This window comes from Acanthaster planci, linkage group LG01, assembly GCF_054643075.1.
Source record: "Acanthaster planci isolate LZ-2023a linkage group LG01, COTS_SCS, whole genome shotgun sequence".
NCBI classification, from domain to species: Eukaryota; Metazoa; Echinodermata; class Asteroidea; order Valvatida; family Acanthasteridae; genus Acanthaster; species Acanthaster planci.
The window spans coordinates 8,357,982-8,382,441 of record NC_141777.1 but is presented as its reverse complement, the minus strand read 5'-3'; the positions used below and the strand labels follow the sequence as shown (position 1 = coordinate 8,382,441).

General features: G+C 40.9%; 1 protein-coding gene across 2 annotated transcripts; it reads left to right on the top strand.

Moving 5' to 3' along the window:
• Positions 1-814: 814 nt before the first annotated feature.
• Positions 815-24,130, top strand: LOC110979234 (G protein-coupled receptor 84-like). Of its 2 annotated transcripts, XM_087138508.1 has the most exons (2): positions 815-1,723; positions 22,427-24,130. In XM_087138508.1, the coding sequence occupies exons 1-2, from the start codon at positions 815-817 to the stop codon at positions 22,445-22,447; spliced, it is 930 nt and encodes a 309-aa protein (XP_086994634.1). In that variant the 3' UTR covers positions 22,448-24,130. The 2 variants fall into 2 exon arrangements, with proteins under 2 accessions (XP_086994634.1, XP_086994632.1); XM_087138506.1 differs by lacking the exon at positions 22,427-24,130 and having other exon boundaries at positions 815-7,133.
• The last annotated feature ends 330 nt before the right edge of the window (positions 24,131-24,460 follow it).

Below are 24,460 nucleotides of genomic sequence, written 5' to 3'. Positions count from 1 at the left end.
TCCCATGACGTCATAAACAATAGCAGCAATCGCTAGGACAACAGGACACCCAGAAAAACATCGGAACACCGAGTGTCATCACCAAGCAATGGTATAGTTTAAAAATGTCAATGGCCATGAACCTTTCACGCATCAGATGTTCGACGTCCTCAGCGCTCGTAGATTCGTCTCCCCCGGTTGAGTTTGATTGGTCGGCAATGTCACGGCCGTGATGATGGGCGGTGCTACTTACGGACAATTGAATCATTGACTGCGCTGCCAAGAACATGAAGCACGCACGAGCGGAGCTCAACAACAAGCGATTTTCAGTGAGTACGAAACCAGCAGCCACGCGCTGATGGTAAGTTTCTGAAACCACGCGTCAGCCTGGAATTTAGGGGACTTCCTCACTGGCAGGGGGAGCTCTTCACCCAAATAGGTCGTGCGTGTGCAGTGTCGTGAAACTGCGGTGGACCGGGGCTTTGTCGTGCAGTTCTGCCTCCCATGTAGCGTCGACTTTAGGTGCACACCGAGCAACATGTGCTCAGAGAAAGGGGTTTGCGAACCCCAAGTGTAACGTTCGACTTTTGATGAGACTGATGTCAGTATCCTTTGACGTTTCTGCACAAAAACTATATTTAGCATGTAATCAGGTAATTTGCCAACTACCAGCAGCACTTCTTTATTGGGAAAAAGACGAAAAAAATCTGCTCGGAGCGTGTGGTTTTACTCCCCAAAAGACGGAGGTAAAATCCTTACCGCAGGATTCTGCAAACTTTAATGTCAACCATGGACGTTTCAACAGAGTGTAACGTCTAACTCCGACAGTGTAAACATGGAAGCAGCATATGTTACGGATGACAACAGTACAACATCCAACTCAACGGAGGAGGGTGAGGAAGGAGACGTGTTTGTGGAGATGCATCCTGTCTGGATCGCCTTCATGTGCGTCTTTTACATTGTGGTGGGATTCTTCGGAGTCTTTGGCAACTGCATAGCCTTGGTCGCCCTGGCCACCACTCCGAAGCTCCGTAACACCTGCACGGCGCTCATCGGTAACCTCTGCGCGACCGACCTGATCACCGCCATCCAGCTGCTCTTCCTGATGACTCCGACGCAGCTGAATAAGGGTTTCCCTGAGAACTGGGCCCTGTGCAAATTCATGATGTACCTACCGACCACGACCTATAGCGTGTCGCTCACCACACTCATGTTCATCGCTGTTAACAGGTATTTACTGATCACGCGGCCACGGACCTGCTTCAGGACGTGCTGTGGTAGCAAACAGGTGGTTGTACACATCGCTTTGATCTGGTTCATCAATTTTGTGGTCGTCGTCCTACCGGCTATTACAGGCGCGAGCCCTGTAGTATACGACCGCGAAGGGCAGGGCTGCAACGCCGAAAGCAACTGGATGTTCCGGACAATCATATTGTCTTTCTACGTCGTCATTCCAGCTTTTATCGTCGTGCCGTTACTTTACGGGTTGACCGTGTGTGCTGTGAAGGCCAGTCATCGGCGGGTGCACGCCCGAAACACAACCAGCGAGCATCCGTCAGCGGCCCCAACGGGGCAGAACGGCGATTGCAGCGTCATCTCCACGGTGTCCAATTCCTTGAACAACCAGAACGATACTGCCCCGCATCCCCACGCCATCAGCAAGCGAGAGATCAACTTCACCAAAGTCCCCATCCTGATTTTCACCGTCTTTGCCGTCTGTTGGACGCCGCAGCTAATCCAGCACGTATGTAGCCTTTTCTTAAAGGTGTCTGTCTATTACCGCAAGGTAGCCTCGCTGTTCATCTGGGCCAACTCGGCCATCAATCCGTATCTATATGCGTGGTCCAACCGGAATTTTAGGCAGGCATACAAGAGGATCCTGAAGAACTTAAAATCAGATTGTAAGAGAAGACTCTAACATAGTGAGTGACAAAATCAAAGGTTTTTTTAGTAACTCAGGAGAGCCAATGTAAATCCTTACAGAGGACAGTACGTGCCTGCCAAGCTTCGAGAATTCACACGGAGATTGATTACAAGGTACAAAAATCCCTGTGCCATACGAACTTCGGTTGGCCATACTTAAGTAATTACAAAGAAGGAAGCTAGTGAATATAAAGTGACGTTTTCCAGTGCAATGTCTGATCATTTTTGTCAGTCAAATCCCTTTCCGAGTCTCAACGTAAAGCTGCAATAGAAGACGAAGAAGCAGGAACCATGAATGCCAAAGTATCAAGACAGTTAATAGTTGGCTGAGGTACACTCAGGAAGAAATACAAGTGTTTGAGTGCACATATGCAATGACTAGGCAAGGAATATTCAGATAGTTGTGATAGAATTTGCGTTACAGCAAAAGGTAACCTTAAAACCCTTTCTGTACAATCTCACAACTGTTGAATGAATTCCACCCATGTGAGACTTATTATGCTAATTCACTCTCCTGTTTGAGGTCTTTCATGTATTACGCAGTGTTTTTTTGTGACGATTTCGTGTCTTTCTTGTACAGCAACGTGACAATTGGGGGATTCCAGATTTGAAACAACAGCATTTATACCCGAGCTTATATTTTTGTGCATAATATTTCTGCACATTTAAACAAAAGGATGGTTGTTTACACCGCCGGCATTGGATTCACTTCACTAAAATGAAACTGCCATGATTGGCAACCACATGAATCTATTTTCTTCATCGTTTTCATTCACTTTTCTCTTTAGACCCTCCGTCCCCCACAAAGTTGATTGATTTCTGTGCTAGATTTTGCCATAATTATTTTTAAAGCTTCCTTTTATCCAGACCCCAGTTTACAGATTGCATGTTGGCGTAAATGACGAGAAACAGTAATGTGTGACCTATGGCCTTAAAGCAACAAAACTAAAAATGTCAGTCTACAGTTTATTTGCATTTACCAACATCGCTCCACTTCGTTTAGGTGCTTACATTGCGTCTTTGAAGGTCACGTATAACATGTTAAAAGACCTGCCATACGCCGACCGCTAAAATCTAATACATGTGCCTACCCAACTTCGTACCTTCGCTCAGGCGGGAAAAAACAGTGTTTCGTGAAGAGATGCTAGCTCGCTGTGTATTCTCTTCCGAGGTAGCCCCAGTGCGCCTAGACTAAAAAAAAACAGCTAAATTGCTAACAAAATAACGTGCTTTTGTGAAATGTGAAAAACGACACGATCCCTGTAGCGACATCTATTAAAAAGCCATGCCATACAACTTGTTTTCATGTTCTCGAAATGTAACTTATTTCTTGAACAACACACATTTCCAACTGACACCATGTAATTCGAACTTACTTCAGTCGATCGCGCCTAGAAAGAAGTCTAGCAAATATGGCTGAAAGGAATCTTTATAATCTTTTACGGTTCTGTATCCAAGGGCGAATCCAGCCAATTTTTGAGGACCAAACTTGTTTTGGGTGCGAAAAAATTTGGACATTTCTTTATGTGACCTTTAACGGCTTTCGAGGGAGGGATAACGATAAAAGTGTGGGGCTTTTGTAATTACATGGTCTGGGAAGGAACAGAAGTGAAATAGTCCTTAAAAACCTTTTCTTAAACCAAAACCGTTCCATTTGTCCCCTGGATCCATTTACGCCTGTATCAATACCCTAAAAGTAATCGTTTTCAAGCTCAGAGACATAATCGTGGTCTGCGGCAATCCTTCGTATTAAATGGTTATCACATATGTTGTAGACTATATCATCTCTCATTGAGAATCCTTGGGAAGCACCTGCCACAAACGGGTTATTAGATGTGCAAGATTTATGACCTTCGTCTATAACCAGGCGCTGACTAAGGAATATCCACAGAAAGAGACCTTTCGATGAAATCATTCACATCAAGGCACAAATAATGGTGATGAATTGTGGTGCTTATCGATTGTGTGGTTATGAAACTCACGAACTGATCCGAGGGTTTTGAGCAACGAGCTTGATGTTTTTTCCCAAACGAATTTCTGGTAAATTTGCCTACCATCATTTGCAGGTTAAAACAAGCAAAAGTCGTGACTGGCGGAGCACAATGAATAGGGAACTTCCGGGTGTGCCAAAATTAATGGATATAAATACCCCTAGGGGTGGATCACGTGATCTAGTGCTTCAAAAGCGCGACGCTCGATGAGATTAAAATCTCATATGATGTGCGTGCAGTGTTTATAAAATCTTTGTAGCGGCATTTTTGTTCTTGACTTCGACAAGAAGACCAAGAATACCAAGAAGCTTTAGCTATGCACGATAGGGATTACTGAGATTTCGGCAGTGACGTTAAAATTGGTATCGTCTATTTATATGTATTTTTCCACAATAGTATTCGAAGTCAAGAAGTGAAATAACCCCTTTTTACTCAATTTACAAACAGCAGAAATGACACGCACATTAATACCAATACAATATTCAGTTATGCATTGTACAAATTATTTCCCAGTGTGGTGTAAATCATCAATCTTATGCTTTCTGAAATAGATTATGAAAAGCATATAGTATTTACAAGCTAACTTATTTTTTGGAATCCGTCTGTGTTTGTCCTTTGAAAGGAGTACATAATCTCGAGTTATCTTTTCACTACACATGTCTGTTAACTGATTGCAGGGGGGTGATGATTATAATTCGTTTTGCTTGGCATAAACATATCGGGGGCATAATTGCATGGTCCATCCTCCTGTCAAAAATGGGGAATTATTCCCCCGTTCCAGGGATTTATGTCAATGTAAACTCCATACATTTCTTAATGACTTAGAAAATCCATTTTTGGCAAAAATAGAGGATGCATTGGGTCCTTTGAATAGAAAAAAAGCTAGCTTATAAAAAAGTCTAGTAAAATATTTTCTGACGATTACTATGTATGCCTTATCATGCTAGCTGTGGTATGCTCATGTATTGACCTCTTTAATTTTTGTCTTCAGGATGCTGATCCATGTGATGATTATGTCGGTATAAGGAGGTTATTGGTTTAAAACTTTCCTTAAAAACCAGTGCACATTGCGAACATTGTTTAAGCGAACTACATCAAGACATCTGGTGTTTTATCATTGTTTGTGTGCGTAGTTTTGTATGCTTTAGAAATTGCTTCCCACGATACAAAGATTTGTGAAATTGAATCCAACAGGTACACACAGTGCGGTGTTACCATAGAGTAGGATGTTGTGTTACGAAACCTTCGGTATAGTTGGTTCTTGTTCTTGCTGTTTAGTTGCGTGTCAACACACCGTAGTTGTTCTCGACTTACACTCATTACCGGATGTATAGAAATATAAAATCATTGAAAAATTGTGATTTGTGTAATTTACTGCTTGTGTACTTTGCTCATGGGTAGCACATCACTTAAAATTATTTATATTTTCTGCTCCATAACCGTAAATCGAATCAACATTATGAAACTATGACCTTAAAGATTGTAAATTGTTAAAGCTTAGTCAAGTTAAACGTTTTCGTGAGCGTGAGATATTATCAAAATATTACATGAAGTGTAGGTCCAGTCGTATATATTCATGCTCTTGTAACGGCTGAAGGTATCACACTTATATTCTCGTGGCAGTTTATAGCATTCAAATAGCGTGTATTCAGAAAATCTATTTTCTTATTCCATTGTGCATGCTTGTATACTGAGTATCATGAAGGCGTATGTAGGTATTTAAACAAGAATGCTGATAAACACCACTGTACATATTCGAGTTTTGGCGTGAGGCTGAGGTAAACATTTTTGTTTGTAGAGCTGCATCGTTCAAACAGAAACGAGAACCTGACGTTAGTTCCAATATATCTATTGTTTACAATGGCACAAAGATCGTTAATAACTTGGCTTGAATTGTACTTTGTTTACTTTTGGTTTTTATTCGCATTTCCAGGCGTGATACTCAGGGGCGTAGCAACCGTCAGCAAATAGAGCTTCGGTTGGCATAAACGATATACCTTGACCGTTGGCATTTCCCCTAAACATTAAAATGTAGCGAATACCACTTCCTTCTAGAAGTCGGCAAATTGGCACCCCCCCCCAGAAAATGCCTTCGCTACGCCCCAGGTGATACTTGATGTAGAAATGGTACAAAAGAAATAATTATAATGCACGAACTCGTTATAAGACATGTAGCTCGCAAGCACAAAACCAACCAGGAATCAATTTAATAGAATAGTAATATCCAATATTTACGACTGACCAATGATTTTTTGGGCTGTAGCTTTCCCAGTATGCAATTAAGGCGCGTGCGTAGTTGGCTTTGCGAGCAAAGTGGTAAAGCAATTTGTGGGTGTGTTTAATTTGAGTTGGAACGCAATTGGGGGGGGGGCGCAAATGTAGTCACGAGAAGATACACTTCCTCATAGGCAGTGAGTGGGTGAATGGTGACGCGCGTCTATTTGTTTTTCATTTGAAATTTTCACTGCTTGACCATGTTGGTCTCTGTCACGTTGAGTTAATTTTGCAGCTTGGCAGAGTGTACGTGTTACGCAGGAGGCCGTCTGATTTGACTGCACTGTAAAATAGTTGGTTAAAACTTGTTGCTGGTAATTTCACGTTTAATGCAAAGTGCTATTTTAAGTGCTATACTGTTGAATGTCCTGTAAAATATAGAAAATCTTGAAAAATATTTGCCAAGAATACAGGCAGTTGATAATTGGGTAAATGTTTGGCTAATTACCCGGTGGTGTAGACTGAGGGAGGTGGGGGCACATCCTCATTTGAAATTTTGAAATGTATGCAACCTATGTACAAGCCACAGTTCGTTTGCTTTCAGTGCCCTCTAAAAAAAAACAATAAAAAATAAAGCACCTGGTTGCCCCTTCAGAAATTTCAACCTATATTTACGCCACTAAAAAACATAAACGGTTTCACGCAGATTGAGAGTGTAAAATCATGCGTCCGTGGGAGAGCATTTCTGGCATTTCGTTTCCGACGGTGAATTGATCCAAGTCAGTTAGTTATCAAAGTTGGATTATTACCTGTTAAATTAGTTATCAAAATTGGATTTTAAACTGTTAAGAATCAATGTCCATTTTTTTGGAAACGATCGTCTAATAGTAATGATCATCTTAATTGAGTTTGAAATTTACTGTCATGTAAAGGATTTTCTGTGCACATAAATCACGCACATTGTACGCTGAGGCTGATGATACTATTGCACTTAAATAGGTTTATTAAAGTCACTTGCAAAAATTATTTTCTGCGTGTTAAAAGTGCTGTGTGTATCGGGTTATTTTAAACGTATAAAGGCATTAATGTCAAAAATCTTATGAGAGGTAAATTTATGAAAAATGCAATGAACAGATATCAGAAACCGTTTTGATGAAAATACCACAAAAAACAACAAAAAACAGGATAATATGTGTTTCTGAAACACACCAAATTGTGGAAAATAAAAACCCCTATACTCAATTACAACACAAGAGTTCAGCGAAAACGTGAGCGGGTAGGCCTAATTTGAATGTTAGCAGGATTCGGTATGCGATATAAGCTTTTGTGCACTCAAAGCTGACTCCACCATATGCTTTCGGTTGACTCTCGATTGAGATTTGGGAACGAAACATCGAATCATATTGAACACTGAAAACATATCAGGTGCCGGGGATAGCGCTATACCTTTGCCGTGTATTTCCATGGCACGATTTTGCTTCCGGCATTGTTGATCTTGGCCATCCTTGTCGCCTGTAAATCGGGTTGTACAACTTCTCAAGCCCAGCGGACCCAACGCACAGCAGACTGGATGAGGCCGGCATTGCATCTCAAGAGTACATGCACATCTGATTGGAAGTCCCCTCGGGGGATATGATGGTGTAGACGGCTGGCACGGTAGGCTACTCCGTAAACACTCATTACCAGTTATCTCTTGATCCAGGCCTACCGCGGCGTTGTGTGTTTCCGACACTACCCTTACACATGCACGCCACTGATGTTGCGTCTGGAATGTAAAAACATTAATCAATGGGCCAGTCGATCATATAGCCAGTCAAGGGCAGACCCAGAACCAAATTTGGGAGTGGGGGGTTCGTTACTTTTTTGGGGGGGGGGTAATTTTGGTAATTCTTTATGTAACTTTGTATCGCCTTTCTGAAGTTGAGGCTACTTTTTGTGCTTTTATACAGGGTTTTGGAATGGAGGGTAAGGAAAAAGACGCCAAATATCGCCCTGTCTCATTATGTGAAAGAATTGTTTGCTTCTTTGGGGGGGGGGTGGTCCCCGTTTCCCCCTCCCATCCACCTTTCCAGCCTTTCATACTAACCAAATCAACCGACCAAAGATATTGATCGACAGATATCGACAAACGAAATTATCAAGCCACTAGATTTATTAAAAAGCTGGCACTCTCCAAAGAAAGAGACAACCTTAACCAAATCAAGCATTTGACCTTTAATTTAGGGCCTCTGGTGAGCCCCCGTACGCCACGGCGCCACAGTGTGTGTCAACGAGTAAGTGCGGTCAAGGTTGCTGCTAGAATCACAGTTGAATGAATGAATGACTAAAATTAATTAATTAATAAATTGCAGTCAGGCTTCATGTGAATGGAATATAATGGATATTCCTCACGAGGAGGAGACTAGACTCGAAAACGACGTGTGCCATTAACACAAATCATTTCCCACAGTGGCGTAAATTTGTGTCGAAAATTGGCGGGGGATGGGGGATTTGGAAAGGTGGGGGATGACTTGCCCGACCACGACAATTTGAAAAGCAGGGGGGGGGAACCACGTGACTCCATACAGAGATCAATGTTCATGATATTAATGTACATCTGTAATATGTATTTAAAATGGCACATTAGGCCCATGGCTTTTTAAAATTGTTTTTCCTTTTTTGTAATTTTGAATGCATTTTTATCTTTGGAAGTCTAAAACATTCTTCACAATCCGCTTTCATTTTTTTGATCACCACAAGAAAGTGAGGGAGGGGTGGCAATAGCCCCCCCCCACCTCAAAATGTAGGGGGGGATATATACCCCCATGCCCTCGGGATTGTCTCACAATATTGGTTTCTCACAATATGACACGACACTAAAAAAAGAAACACAACCCATCTTAGAAAGCACGATTCTTAAATGAATATCTTTTCGACTTTTCCTGAATTCTTCCTCTCCTTTGACTTCTTAAACTCAAGATTACTGAACAAAGATTGCTTTCACTTCGCCAGAATTGAACAATGGTGTTAAAATAGTTACTCAAACTAAAAAAACTAAAACTAAAAGTACGTCACGTTTTATGAAATCAGTACAATAAAAGTACTGCCCTTACCGTAGGCTCTAAGAAAAACTGTGTGGAGCCGAATTAGGGCAAGTGAATATTTCAAATGTATTTAACTGGGCCCGGCAACTTTTATTTCTTCCAAAAGCGCATCGTATCATTTGAGACCGAAGAACTTCATAATCGGTCTCTTTATAAAGCTTTTGCAATACAGCTATGAATGCGTATAACAGGGCCCGTTCTGGAGGAACCAACCTGCAAAAGCAAAACCAAATTTTTGTGTCACAGAGCAAGCGTTTCCACAGCACACCGGTGTCGGAATGGGGTTGGCTTAGGCGGATCGGAGATGTTAGAGGTTTGTAACAGCTTTCTTGTACCGGCAAAAATTTTATAAGGACAACGACACGACCCCTGTGAATCTCCCCACTTACAACCTTAGTACCTAGACCCATACTGGATGGCGCGTGCAGGCCATCTGCAAACCCGGCGGGTCTCGGTCCAATCAACGCAGGGCGTGCTTCCCTTCAAAATAATCAGCGAATGATTTTCTTTAATTGAGGCAGGTAATTAATTGAAAGGCAGCAGGTCGTTTGCTAATTCTTTCTCACATTCTCGGTGGTCATGTGAAGTTTGCCATAGTCGGCCACTCTGATAAAATGCACTAGTCACATGGTAAATTGCACATCAGGATGCCTCGCCCGTTTAATGCATGAAGCCTCCGTAGGCCTCCTAACAGAAGGTCAGATAAATAATCACTCAAGTGACACCAGTTATAAGATTAATTGGCAACGATACACATAGCTCAGTTGGCTTGTTACCATGGAATCAAGGGTATCAATTAACTTCTTCAACACTCGATCGGTTTTTATGGATTTAACAGCAGAGAGGCCTTAAGATAGGCTGTCCACGTTGGCTCAAGCCTGGTATTCATCCAGGGGCCAGTCCATATGCTGATTAATTGATATCAACACGGACATTTTTATCCCCTGTGGGATGAAGGGGCTTAGCTCAGTATCATTGGCCACGATCGACACGTTTAAAATATTTCCTAATCCAGGTAATTTCCTGAGGGAGTATACAACCTGAAAGTAAAAGGTCACGCGGCTATCTTCTGGAACTCCCGCCTATGGGAGTTTTACACGTTCTGTACTTCCTATTAGAGTGATTTATTGACAGAAACCACTCCAAGAAACACCACAGCGTGAATGGAATGCTTATATTCTTCAAGTAATAATGGGGAAAAGTCACCCTGAAATGAGTAAAAAAGAATTTCATTGATGACCTTCCACTTCCCGCATTATTGGTCCCATACGTCTGCTTATTCACGCACGTTTGTTTTGACTTCATGTACTTACGTGAAAACAAGAATGTTGCGGAGATTTAGCAACCTACAGTCATTGGTTCCAGATTTAGTCGGGCTTACGTGGTTGCATTTCTTGTCAGCAAAGGTTAGAGTAGAATATTGTTTCGTAAATTCAGACTGTACCTTTTTATTGTAAACTGCTAACTCATATCTATATTTAAGGTAGAAGGTTTGCGGAATAACTTTTAAGAACCACACGTACTCAAAGATATATTTTCCACATGGTGTATCCGCAAACCCTCTACCTTATCGTATTCCATCATATATATATATATTTTCCTGGATCTGTCAATTTATTGCTCTCCAATCAACTAATATTCAATGACATTTAATTGCAATGTTGACTAAGAATATCTCATAGCAATTAAAAGCAGTTACAAAACGATGCTTCATTACAAAGTGTAGATAATTTTCCCATTTTAGCAAAACTTAAGGGTAACGCCATTGAAAATCAGTCTTCCTCAACATTGCCCAAAACACAAACATTGGAACCCAGCTTGTTCACTTCAAATAAAAACGAATTTTTCCCATTTGTGCTGAACTTCCTTGCAACCTTTTTAGCGGAAACAAGGATATCATACAGTCATCGAGAACTTTTTATATCGTTGAAAAACATGAAAGTTGAATGGGCCTAATTGAAACGGAAATTCGCTGTCAGTGAGAAACAAGTTATGAAAAGCAGTCTTACTAATCTAACAACAGCACTATGTTCAATAAAGGTAATCCAAACATTAAACTTGGCCCTAAAATCTGTCAGTGATAAAAACAACCATTGTTGATCTACAGAACTTATATTGGTGTCCTGGTTTGGTGTCAGTTGTTAACTGAAACAACCACGAAATCGTATATTGTAACTGATCATCTTTGTTCGGGCACACTGAGTTGCACTGGTCTTCATGCGTTTTAAGATTTCTAAAAGCAGGAGATCAACTTCTGGCAATTTGTTAAAACTTAATTCTCGGTTGTTAAATATAACCCCTCCCCAACCCAAACCGGTGTAGATGTTGCATTTTAATTCTGCCTGTTAAAGAAAGTGTTTCCGTGAGCCTGGGATGATGCCTTTTTTATTTCAGACAGTGCACAGAAATGGCACCTTTTAGTTACCCACAAATACTGCAGTCTCAAAGGCAGAGGACATTATGTGTAGTGGCCGCACTGTACTATCTTTTTAGACATTTTGCTTGGCGTGGTCGAGACTTTACGCCACATACCTATTGTCATCTACATGTATACCGTTCCTACCAATAGGAAGTAAATACAAGGAACGGAAACACGTTGAACGCCAGAGTATATTGCCTATTAGTGTTTCTTCAGATTAATTTACAAGGGACATTAATTATCTTCGGATCATTTCTTTGGATGACATTTTTGGGACATGTATGGAAAGTGGCCCAGCGAAGGGGGTTGGGGTAGCAATATGCAATTGGTTGGACAATAAGCGTATAGTGTAATTTGACAACCAGAATTAGAAGCCATTACGGTGGCACAATGCTCGAGGACAGGTGGTACGCGCGCGTTACTTGACTCATCGACCAATAAGGTGTCGTGATTTGCCAAAGGCACGCGCGCGTCAAGCTAAAGAATGTGCACGTGAGTCTGGCCACCGCAGTCATGACGTCTAATGCGATTGGTCTACCCAAGGGTGACGTCGCTGAACCAGAGAGTGCAGTGCAAACGAATGGAGTAGACGCGCGTGTTGATTCATGCGCTGGTTCTCGCAGTAATGCCTTCTACACACGTAATATTAGGTGTGACGTGTTTACGTCAGAACTCTTTACCTCCTCATGATATGTGACGTCCTACTTTGTTTACATGTGCACTTTCCTATGGAGCATGGGGTCCTTGGTCTATACTGAGCACACATAGGAAAGTACACACGTGAACAAAGCGTGGCGTCGTCAGAACACTACCAGCACCTTAGGCCTACCCGTGGAAGGTTGACTTTTTACAGATCCAAATAATTTGAAAAATATCTTCAAACCAGAAAAATTCCCAGTTTGAACCCTTGACTCCAAATCTGGATATGCCACCTGGCAAACGGGATTATAATTAAAAAAAATGACGTTAGAAAAGATGACTAAAAGCATTGAATGGTGTTAAAAGAAGTATTTTCCAATCGATTATTATTTTCAGTAAATTTGGAATTGAAGCTTAACGGGACAATGGTCTATTTGCAGCGGCCAAACGAAACATGGCTGTGCGCCTGGCTTTGCAGAACTAAATACAAACTCCACTTAATTGTGTACGATAACGTGTCATGCTGGGGCGACATGCTTCGTTTGTCGTCCAGAGATGCACTTCAAAACCGAAATTTTGGAGATGGAACTTTAATCATGATAAAATGAATCAGTTTAACCCTACCCTCTTTGGGTCTTCGTTGTGGAGTATTGTGCTGTGTACTCTTAAATGAATATGCCAGTATCTTGATGCTCCAGACCCCCCCTCCCATGGATTACGGGTTTATATTTAGAACAAACTGCTCTAAAATGGATTGATTCTAGTGTGAGGGCAAGAGGGATCAACGTCTGATATCCCCTGGGAGGTATGAGTCCGAGTAATTGAGACAACGCTCAGTGCTGGAGTTGAAAAGACGCATAAATGTATGGAATGGAAACCGCCATTTACGTCACTGTACAAATCCTCAAAACTTCGGGCGGACGACATGAACGCAGTGAGATAGTTGATGGAAATGGATAGATAATTGAATAAACCAGTGAGAAAATTGAATCAGGATTTAGAATTTCGCTCAGCTTCCTGTCAAAATTGCAGAGATGTATAGCGATGACTCGGTGGATAGAAGTGCACACATGTTTTGGCGAAACTGATATTATACCGTCTGCATTTTAGGGAGTGTCCGTCGTGGGTTACCCTGAATTGAATGGAGTTTTGATTCAGTTGAACTCTCAGAATAAAAGGTACAGGAGGACTTCATGCTAAAGCACGTGGGAAATATTCAACGTGCTAACAACCTGTGTCCATTAAATGGTCCAAAAACTTCCTGTTCTCATGCAGTAAGAAGCAACACCAGTGTGAAAGCGTTGTGATTTTCGTGAAGAGTGCAGTGATGCATGGATGTAGCAATAAAGCGAAAGTAGTTTGTCTCTGGGTTCTAACTTCGTCTCGTCATAACCCACCCCTCCCCCGAAAACGGCAGAAGCGGAATTTGTCGACCAAATAAGAGCCCAGTTCTAGTTTATTGTAAACTGGTTTTTTAAAGTCGTATTTTTCCGCGAAACTTATAGGTACATACAGTTATTGTCATATGTGAGTTTGCCATGATCAAAGACAACACGATGTAGCAATCTGTGTCCAGTGTCATCAGGCTTAACCCTTCGAATTCCCTGGGGGAAATATCAATGGTTCCTCCTTCTAAAGCCTTCGAATTCCCTGGGGGAAATATCTATGGCTCCTCCTTGCCGTCCCGTTATACATTTCTGCTGTCGCTGACTGAGCTTGGGGGCCTAGATGCAAACGTAGTAAATTTAGTGATTATTATCACCAGTCTCATTGCTTCAGGCTCATTATATTTAGGCTATGCCCCCCTCTCTTTCTGAAAACACGCACCAAGATGTGCGTATAGATTAGATCTGTAATACAGGCCTTGTCGTCAGAGACAAAAGTAACTCGGTAGATGGATTGAAAATTTCTGTAGGATTTGACAAATGCCTGTATATAATTGCAAACTTGATAACAAGAAGATGATGTCATTGTAGTAGGCCTACTTTCAGGTAAAATGATGACCCATCAGTATACCGGGAACATTTCAGAGGCGTAAAAGGATGGGATTGTAAGGTGGGAACACTGTTTTATTTATGATAAAAAGTCCCCTTTGATTAGCACTCTTTGGTGTTCTTTGAATTTGATATATATTTGCCTCAATATATATAAAATTCATTTATTTTAAAATGATAAAGCGAAACTGGAAATCATATTAATTTGGATGCAAAGGAATGTTCACAAGAACTGAAATAAAAAGAAAATTACACAATCAGGTGCCTTTTTAGACAACAGATACAGGAAAGTTTGTACAGAGGCACTAAAGGTGGCATAATGTGATCGAGTCGACACACGTTTAATTTAGGCGAAACAGCTAGGCTTTCACTGCGATAATTTAGATTATTGCCCATTTTAAACCCGTGCGACATGCTCTAAAACAGCAAATAAACATTGTGTTTGCCCCTCTCATAGAATCAATATGCACATATTGATACTTATTTCTGTGCATCTCACAATTATGATCAGTTTAATACTTTGTGTGGGACTTTTGAATTAATGTAATTTGTTTTCAGCCCAGTTTCCAATACCTCATGGGGTCATCGTGAATGTATTTTAACACCCTCTGACTCTGTAAAACGCTGATTTCCCATGTTTTTTAATCACCTTTTAATGTTTTACAGCTTTAGAGGCTCCTTAATCTATCGATTGGTGAATTGAATATGGGAGAGAAAATTTAAATGAAAAAAAGACGGAAATATCGGAGGAAGATATAGATTTATGTAATAATGTCCTCTTTCAATGATCAGTGAATTCAGAAATGAGTCAAAAACAGGTCTAGTGCATGAAAGACTGGTTTCATGTAACTTATTATGCAAACAAAGAATGTTTGTCAAATGTCTCTGTCATCGGACGCTACAGCACTGTGAAATGTCTTTTGTCGGCAGCATGAACAAACTTTCCACGACCACCTGATATATCCATCTATAGCAGACTCGCTGGCTGTAATACAGAAAGCGTCCTATTCAAGTTGATTTCATCGCCTGAGTTGCTGAACATTCTGCAGGAATAGCGGGAATATCCGATTTCTGATTCGTAAGCGATGAATTGAATGGGCTTAGAGAAGTACCGGTACACTGCATATTTTCACAAAGGAGAGACGGACAGAATAACAAAGTCGGGAGGCTTTCCTGTTGACACTTACCTTCCTGACGGCTATTTTTTCCTCTGCGTAAATGAACAGAGGAACAAGGAGAAATGAAAACGGTCTGAACAAATTTACTGAGTGCATTTAAACTGAAACCTGTTTTGCTGCTGCCGGATCCCCAGCGATTGTGGTACTTTTAGGATGGAATTGAAATTTAAAGGTGAATTTTTGTAACAACCACACAGCGACTGCAGAGGCAATCGTGTGGCGCAATCACGGTACAAAAGAATAGACGAAAACTTGTGAAATGGAAGCCCAGTAAAAACCGTGTTTTCTTTTAATTTTCAGTTTCAAATCTTTGAAACCCATCATATCGTTGTTATCATTACGCCGTTATTAAACAATAGCTCTGTAGTCTCGACCTAGATCTGAAGGGATTCCAAAACAGAAGCTTGGCATACACAATTCACCAACCACACGGTCAGACTGGAAGGTAAAACAGCTATATAGGGCTTCACAAATTATGCAAAGGACAACACAAACGCTGTTTTTAAAATTTGGGTTCAGTTCAAGAGCACATCTGACGTCCGCCATTTTGTCTGTTTTGACAGGGAACAGTAGTTCAAGAAATTGAAAGACGTAAACACGCTGTGAATCCTCAGATTGAAGGAATGAATGCAAATTTAATACTGGAAGCAAATCAGGACAGCGTGTGGATATTTTGGGGACGGGGCGTTACGATCGACAAACTAGATCAGCTAATAAGCAACCAGGCAAGACGCGAAGCATACAATGGCCTTAAGGCAAGGCACGGCAAGCAGATTGCACGTCCCTAGGATCTGGTTAATCACACGGGGCGAACTGGTTAGGAAAAAGCAGGCTAAGAAAACAAGGCCACACCCGACCTCAGCCAGTAAATTTATATAAGAACATACATACAATAAAATCTTATAACGTTAAGCGCGTGTGCACTGCGCGGCCCCCGCTTGGCAACACTCCAAACGTATTCGTGGGTGATTAGTCGGTCAGCATTCTCGGTATCTGCAATTCTGTTTTAATCGATTAATCGAATGTCGTGACTTGGCAGCTAGTCCGGCCATGTCGTAGCATGTTTTTGCCCACCCTATCAGGTCACGTACGGCGGCGTTCACCTGGATTTCGCTAAAATGAAGTAGGACTCAGATTCGGTAGTCGCCTTATCGTCATTTCCGGGCCCCCGATCGCAATCCGAGCCTGAATGCAACTATTAATTTATGACATGAAAACGCAGAAAGTACAAAAAGATAAATACTTAAAGTCATCGAGAATTATTTCGACAAATTTAGGAGGACCATAGTACGGGATGACGCGAATGCTAGAGATGTATATGCGACTCGGATTGCCGACTGTTTCATTTGGAGAACTACGAGGATTTGTACGAAACGGTCAAGAGCAGAAAATGTAGGAATATATTCAGTAATTACTTCCGAGCTTTCTTAAATCGCTAAATAAGGTACACAGTAGTCGATGAGTCAACGTGAAGCTTCATCAAACACTGGGTAACATCTTGGTAGTGTGCTTTTGTTCAGGATTGCTTTAGGTGCACAACCGAATTGCATATTTGAAAATATACCTTTTTTCTTGGAATTGGATTGCCTCTGACTTTCGCTCTCCAGGAAAATTCCTACGAGACTAGTGTTTGTACAAAAAGGAGAATCGAAATAAAAGTGCACATTGCTTTATATTATTTTGAGAGCACTTTGGTCCCTAAAAATGGACTTCTAAGCTTTGTCCAAATTTTGTGCTTACTTATGCATCTTTCTCCCGAACTGGCTTAGTCGTCATATCACCAAAACTCCAGTCCTTGGGTGGCAAGTCAAATCTAAAATAAACGCATTTTCCAGCTGAAGACAGTGACCGATTTCTCACCTTGTGTACACCAGCTTTTGCAGTATTATATTTGGAAGAGTGTATGTTTGCACAGCCTGGTTAAGTCGACCGTTGTTATCATCGATCTGCTTGCACTTTTATTGCCTTTTTAACTGATGGGATCGATTCTTTGCAGGGTTCTCGAGAGTGCTGGACGATGCGTTTCCGTGTAGTACGCTAATCCGTCGGGTGCAACATTCAAAACTACGGTTCTAAGGGTTGCGTCAAAGCTTCGTTTCACTGGAAGTGACTGCGAGAGACAATTTATGCAGTAAATCCATAAGTGTCGCAGTCCGTTACTACGAATCTATATTGGGGACATGGTGAAAAAATTCTCTCCTTAGCTCGTACTTACGAGTTATATCTTCGTAAGTACACAACTTACCTGTCGTACGTACAAGTTTGCTGAAGGAGGAGAAAAGCTTTCCAACATGTCCCGACACAGGTTCTTACGTTATCCTGCACTTTATCCTATCTAAAAGCAAGGTTGCATTGCATGGTTGCGCGCAGTGAGGCCATACACAGTAGTTGTGGTAAATTTTTATTCACAATCTTTTTTTCACTGTCATTCAGTTCCAAGCTTCTCCTTTAATTTGAGAGGAAAAAAACTTTGAATACGACACTCTTGAAGTGGGCCCCTTGAATTATTCCAATCCTATTGTTCATAAAGTTCTAACTGTGGCCGACAGCAAGCGCAGCAGCAAGCAAGCATTTTTAAAATGTGGCCTTCGAAACTCGGACAGTTTGGCGTGCTGTGTTGTAATACCATCTCCCGAAGTTCAACTGGTAGCGTATCCAACTTTCTCGATTGTTTTCGTGCATGTTTCCGTCGGTTGGAATGAAGCGCTTCCATGCGTGGTTGTGCATCATCAGCGACTAATCGGGGATGATCTGTGAACATGCACGGAGACTGAAGCTTAAAAAAGTAGCCAGTAATAGCAGTGGCCGTCACGACTTTAATTTTCGGGGGCTTTTGCATTGATGAGTCTTTCGTTATTCATGAGCAAACTGTAATTTCATTTGGGCATGTCAACTTGGATGTCACTGTGGGATTACATTAATTTTATTTCTGCGAAAGAAATTCTCACTTTTGCAACTATCCCGCTGCGACTTGCGAACTCATCTGAGCGAAATGTATTTTTCTTTAGGAATTTACACGATCAGATGTGATGTATGTTTAGGTCCATTCTATTCATGAATACCAATTGTTGTAAATAAAGATTGTGTTGAATGATCATCTGGAATTTTTTTTGGACCACTACTTTATTTGCACAAAAAGCTCGTTCAGTTCACTTTGCAGGAAAGGTTGCCAAATTTATGATGGATAAATTTCATTATTTTGATGACGTTAAACTTGGTTTCCTTGTGCTCGCACATTAACTCCTCCCACCCAATTTCCTGTGTAGACTGATGTCCTGTGATGCAGAATTCACCCTTACAATGGAACAACGCAATCAGTTGTTAAACGTTCCCTGGATGGATTTCCTCCTGATTGCACTTCGCACACCCCTTAAGCTCAGTTTCCTATAACTGATGAAGTAGATTAGAGACTGCGTCGACAGAGAGAAAGAAGGGGTTGGGCATAAGGCCCAGGGTTTCAGTCGACTGAGTAAACATTACCTTAGGACTGAAAACAAATCCATCTGTGCGAAGTGACGGCTTTCTTTTTTCCGCCACCACCACTCCGGAGTGAAATTGATGAATTTGTTCGATGATCGCTGGCTTGCTAATGCTCGTAGCCCGACCCGGATGATGGATCAGCCTTGTCATCGCTCAACAAATTATACGCGCAAACATCTCCTCAACTTTCAAGGCCTAGCCAGTAAACTGATAAACTTGAGTGGCAGCACTTTGTGAGAAGAGAATTCCCTGTCGCCAGGATCGAAGAACTGTCTTATCATTCAAGGTAACAGTGATGGCTGCATGTGGTAACGGGTAATATTCAAACAAGCACGAAAAGTATTTTTTACAAATAAATGGGGGAAACATTCTAAATGTCAACACATACAATACGGCACACCCACGATGTGCCCTTTTTAGTAATAATAACACGACGAGGGAAGCGTTCAGCGATTACAAATTATAAATAATATTTCTATATCCTAATAATATTTTAGATATAAGTTTCACGTATCACTTACTTGGTATGTCAACTGAACTGTCGTAAAAAGGGAATTTTATATATTATTTATCAGTGTTGGCCTGTCAGCCCACAACCAGATTAAGAGAAATTAAAACTCGTCATCTTATCACAGAGTTCCGACTTGTTTATATATTGGTCGATTTACGATACTCAAGCTATTGAGGCTTTGCGTGGTAGCCATCTTACAGGGCAGTTCTTTTGTTCAATAGGATATGCACAAAGGAGGTTTAGCAAAGTTCTATACTGTTTTTTTTTCTGATTGGCAACTGATGGGGGACAGTATTTTCACCCTCACAAGAACAACGAAAGCAACACGTCACAAAGGTGCCTATAACCCTGAAATCTGAAAATACTGTCATGTGAGGCTATTTGTAAACTTCAGGTGCTAATCAGGAAAAACAGTATGGAGGCTTTGCATGGTAGTCATCTTGCACGGCAGTTCGTTTGTTCCACAGTTAATTTATTCGGGTGAACAAAGAAACGTTGCCGAGACGAGGCAATACAAGTAAACAATAACACAAGTCCCAATATACTCTACGTCAGTGGGCTAAATTATCTGATATGGAAATTAATGGGAAAAACTAAAACAAAACAATAACCCGAAAGCCAAGGATCTTTTGCTCGGATAATTTGTAAACGATGGCGGAACACGTCTGTTCTGCTTCAAACCAAATAAAAGAAATTCTAATGCTGTAACGCTGTTTTAATCAATGATCAATATATAAATCTCAAGTCAATCCATTGAAGGCACCTGCGTAACTATGCAGGTAGTTGGAGCCAATGGTAGGTGCCTCCCATTGGACACGTACCCTAGTAATGAACTACCTTGCATTAACAGCGGTTTAAATTTGTGCCCTATAAAGTTGAGCCTCCAGAGCAGCTCCCGGTGAAAGAGCAATTAATGCGCCTGCCGTTAAGGCCTTCGTTCATGCCCTTGCATGTATTGGCTGTTGAGACTGTGGCCTTTCAAACAATTCTAATGATTAGAATCTTTCCAAAAATGGAGGCAAAGTTTTTTTCAGTTTTGATGAAAACACCCTGTCACTTGTTCAATGCAGTGTCTGATATTTCAAGTGGCGAAATTCCGCTTCTGTGCTCAACACTGTCGATTTCATCCATAAAACATGAAAAAGGGGAAAACTCCAAATACCATGGGGTTTGTGAGAGACGTTCACACTTTGTCCTCTCGATCAGATTTGGTATGTCTAATTCCAGATCTCATCTTACGAGAGACAATTTATTTCTATTTGACAAAAACTGTTTTCAGGAGAACGCCGTTATTAGGAACTGAATTGTATCAACAGAACCAGAACTATCACATTACAAGTCATCGTCACGACTCTTGATATTTCCATCTAGACTGTAAATTTAATTTCAGCGGGAAATCTGTCTTCGACAGGAGACATCGAACTTACAATCGGGTTTAAGAAAAATAGAGCAAATCTCTGGGAAACATCTATTTTTTCCCCGACGTGAAATCTGAAAAATAGCATTTCCACATAAAGGTAAAAGGAGAACAATATTAAAAGTGCAGCGGCCGTGATGTGGGGGCGAGACTAAGATGGAGACTTGTGAATATCAGCAAGATTCATCAGCAATATTCCCCTTTTTAAAACTAGATGGGCACTTTGCATCTGCAGGACACAGCTGAAAACCCTTTTATGTTTGTTTGGGGTATGTATACACCTCCAGGTCTTGGACCAGGAGCAGGACCAAATGGATTTTTTCCCCTGAAATGTCTGTCCAAAGCAACGTGGTGCATTCTGTAATGATGTTGATTATGGTTCAATTTTGTTCATAATTATGCACATGCATTCATATTTTATAAATGTCTGGCAATATTGTGTTCACTCCTCGTTACTGTTGGACCGTGTCGCTAGACAGCAATAAAGCCATCCGAAGATGATTTTTTTTTATTAATTAGCCTTACGGTTCTGTGCATTGTTTGCATAAATATCTCCTTATGAAAACAGAACTAGGAAATTTAAACATGAGATAATGCAAAAACTGTGCTTAGTGATTAAATACTTTTTAGTTTGTAAACATACGTAAATAGGCCTACAAGACATGTTTTGCATAGAGTGTTTAACTTGGTTACTGACCTTTAGGAACTGGAGCCGTAATGTTAAGCGTTTACAGAGTGCAAGCAAGATTGTGTTAAATTTCTAAACACAGTTTTGGAGTGCATCTTATGATAAGGATTACATCAAGGTAAAGGCTGGTCTATTACTACAGGCGAATGCGAAAGCGAAGCTGGCGTCACGCAAAGATTTGCCTAAAGACCAGTTTGTACTTCAGGCAAATTTGAAGGCGAAGCGAATTTGACGTCATGAAACGTTGGCAGCGAAATTTCCTTCGGTTGAAATGTGTTCAGCCTTCGCGAATTCGCAGTACCTCGCACGGAAGGCTGGGTAAAAGATTCATAAGGCACTCTTTTCATATTGTCCGTTTTTTGGTCAGTTCCTGGTGCACATTCACTTATGATGTTCCATTCCTGTACATAAAATATAGAAACTGCCCACTACTTGCGCATACGGACCAGAACGTGCACTGAAAACCAGTGTGTATGGAAAGGTATGGCGTGCAAAGTTAACATTTAATCCGCGTATACAGATATCTCTATACCTACTCGTGCTAAGTTAACATCTATTCCCGGAGTGGAGATATTTCTATTAAAATAGAGATATCTCTTTTATTAATAGAGATATCTCTCTACTCCGGGAATAGAAGTTAACTTGGCATGTCGTCTAGGTAAAGAGATATTTGTATACGCGAATTAAATGTTAACTTTGTACGCCATAGTAGTTGAATGTGGATGTGTGTTTTGTAGATTATTATAGGCAAGACTTGTACCTCGTATACTTACAGGTGTTGGACGTGATCGGGAAACAATATTAGTCACCTGTAGCGTGTCCTGTAAAGTAAATCACCGTTGGAAAACACTCCTGTTTTTACCGGTTTAGGCCTGATACTGATAAATGATATCATCATTTCTCCACACAGATGATATGCGCAATCTGCTAATAAATTCTGCTAGCTTGACAACCTCAGTGAACCCCGGGCTGGTTTATAATGGAAATGCTCCGTGACAGGTGTCATGCATCACTATCAATGGTATCAACATCAAGAGGGAACAGTGGTAATATGATGCCGGCCTCCTCACCAACAGTGCAGCGACAAAAACGACGCACGATCTAAAAATGAATGGTTTCAGCTTTGTGAGCGACAAAAGTGCATGGATGCATGTAATAATGGCCATTTATGTCATTATAAGAAAAATGTGAGATAAATTGTCAGCTTGTGAGAGAGGACGTTCATTAAAGTGTAGCTGCGATGAATTTTTCTTAGAAACAGTTTTTCTTCAACTTTGTATTCTTCTTTATTGTATGAAATCTCTTATATTCCTATTTGGTTAAATGCACTTTTTAACAATTAAAATTATCCGAGCTTTCCTGGACAACTGAGGGCGCTGATACTGTAAAGTCATCTAGGGAAGACGCAGTTCAATGCGTAGGCTTAGGCTGTTCAAATTGCGAACCCAGAATTCACTTACTGAAAACATGTCTCAGAAAGGGATTGATGCATGCTCATTGCTATGCACGCAATTAACAATGAATCAGCAAAGCAGAGAAAACCGAGTCCAGCAATATCTACAAAAATGTAGGACTTTCGTGTACAAACCAATGTAACATTGAGGCTTCTTCCTGGCATGACATGACAGTTTTGTTCATGAATATGGAAAATCATTAGCATAAAACCAAAAAGGCAGTAGAATACCCATAGTGAAACAAAAGTTGAAAATAAGGTCAACTGGGACACAAGATGCAGTTTGAAGGTTTGCACAACAAATTGAGTGCAGCTACTCTAAGAATAATACGTGTGCCTCAAAGTCACTCACCTTTTGGGTTTATTGTTGTCTTTAACAATCATTTTGCCAAGAGCGAAGTTTCTACTATCATTCTGCATTAGTTTATCCTTTCCACGCAAACTTTCTTTTATCGCTACTGCAATCTGGTCTGTTTATTGAAACCTTCAGCTCTTCACAACGTTTTAATGAAACTTCGTGTATACATTTATGGCAGTCTTCCAGTAAACCAAGTTCCAATATAAAGTTCGAGTATTAAAATATGGTCTCTTTTCTTTAATGGCATCTATTATGGTGTGGTTTAGGGTCAATCGTCTCTAGTGGATATCATGGATGAGTTGCATATGGACCGTCTAGGGTCTCTTGGCGGTCGTATAACCGGGATCCCGTAATTACGTCTTGCACAGAGACTAGGCTGGGCAATGCCTGATTCAACCCCGCAATTTAGGGCGACCATGTCCCACTAATATCAACATGCTTCATTGGAAACTATTACGATGTTTGAAGCACTATCCCATAGCTAATAAACCAAGAGTGGTATGTTGACGACTGGAGGGTGGACCATCAAAGTTCCACGAGATCTCAGTTTAAAGAGGATAATTATTTAAAGGCAGCTTCTTTTTATTTTTTTATTTTTTTTTGCATTACACTGAGACATAATTACGGCGATGGACGGCAGAAGGATGTTTATGGGTTTCCTTCACAAAACTACTTGCAAACTATACTGCATTAGCAATTTTAAAAAACACCAAAAAAAATAAGGAAAAAAGAAAAATCGACATTGTCAAGAACGCATGGATGCATGGGCTTGTATAGACTAATTTTTAGAAGATGCCATAACTGCGGTGGTACCTCACTCACACGCACATTCTTCAGCTTGACGCGCGCGTATTTGGCAGATTACGACACCCTATTGGTGGAAGAGGTATGAAACGCGCGCGTGCCACCTGTCCACAAGCGTTGTGCCACCGCAGTAATATTGTCTAAATCTGGTTGTCGACTTCCACTATATGCTAAAAATAAGAGAAAAAAATTGCGAACCAAAACTGAAGTCAATCATTAAGTTGCTTTACAAAACTCACAGTACCGATACAAGGTATTTTTCTATTTTTTTCCAAATAACAAACGAACCAAAGTTGATTGGAAAATCTGTGGAATGATGAAGGACTAGA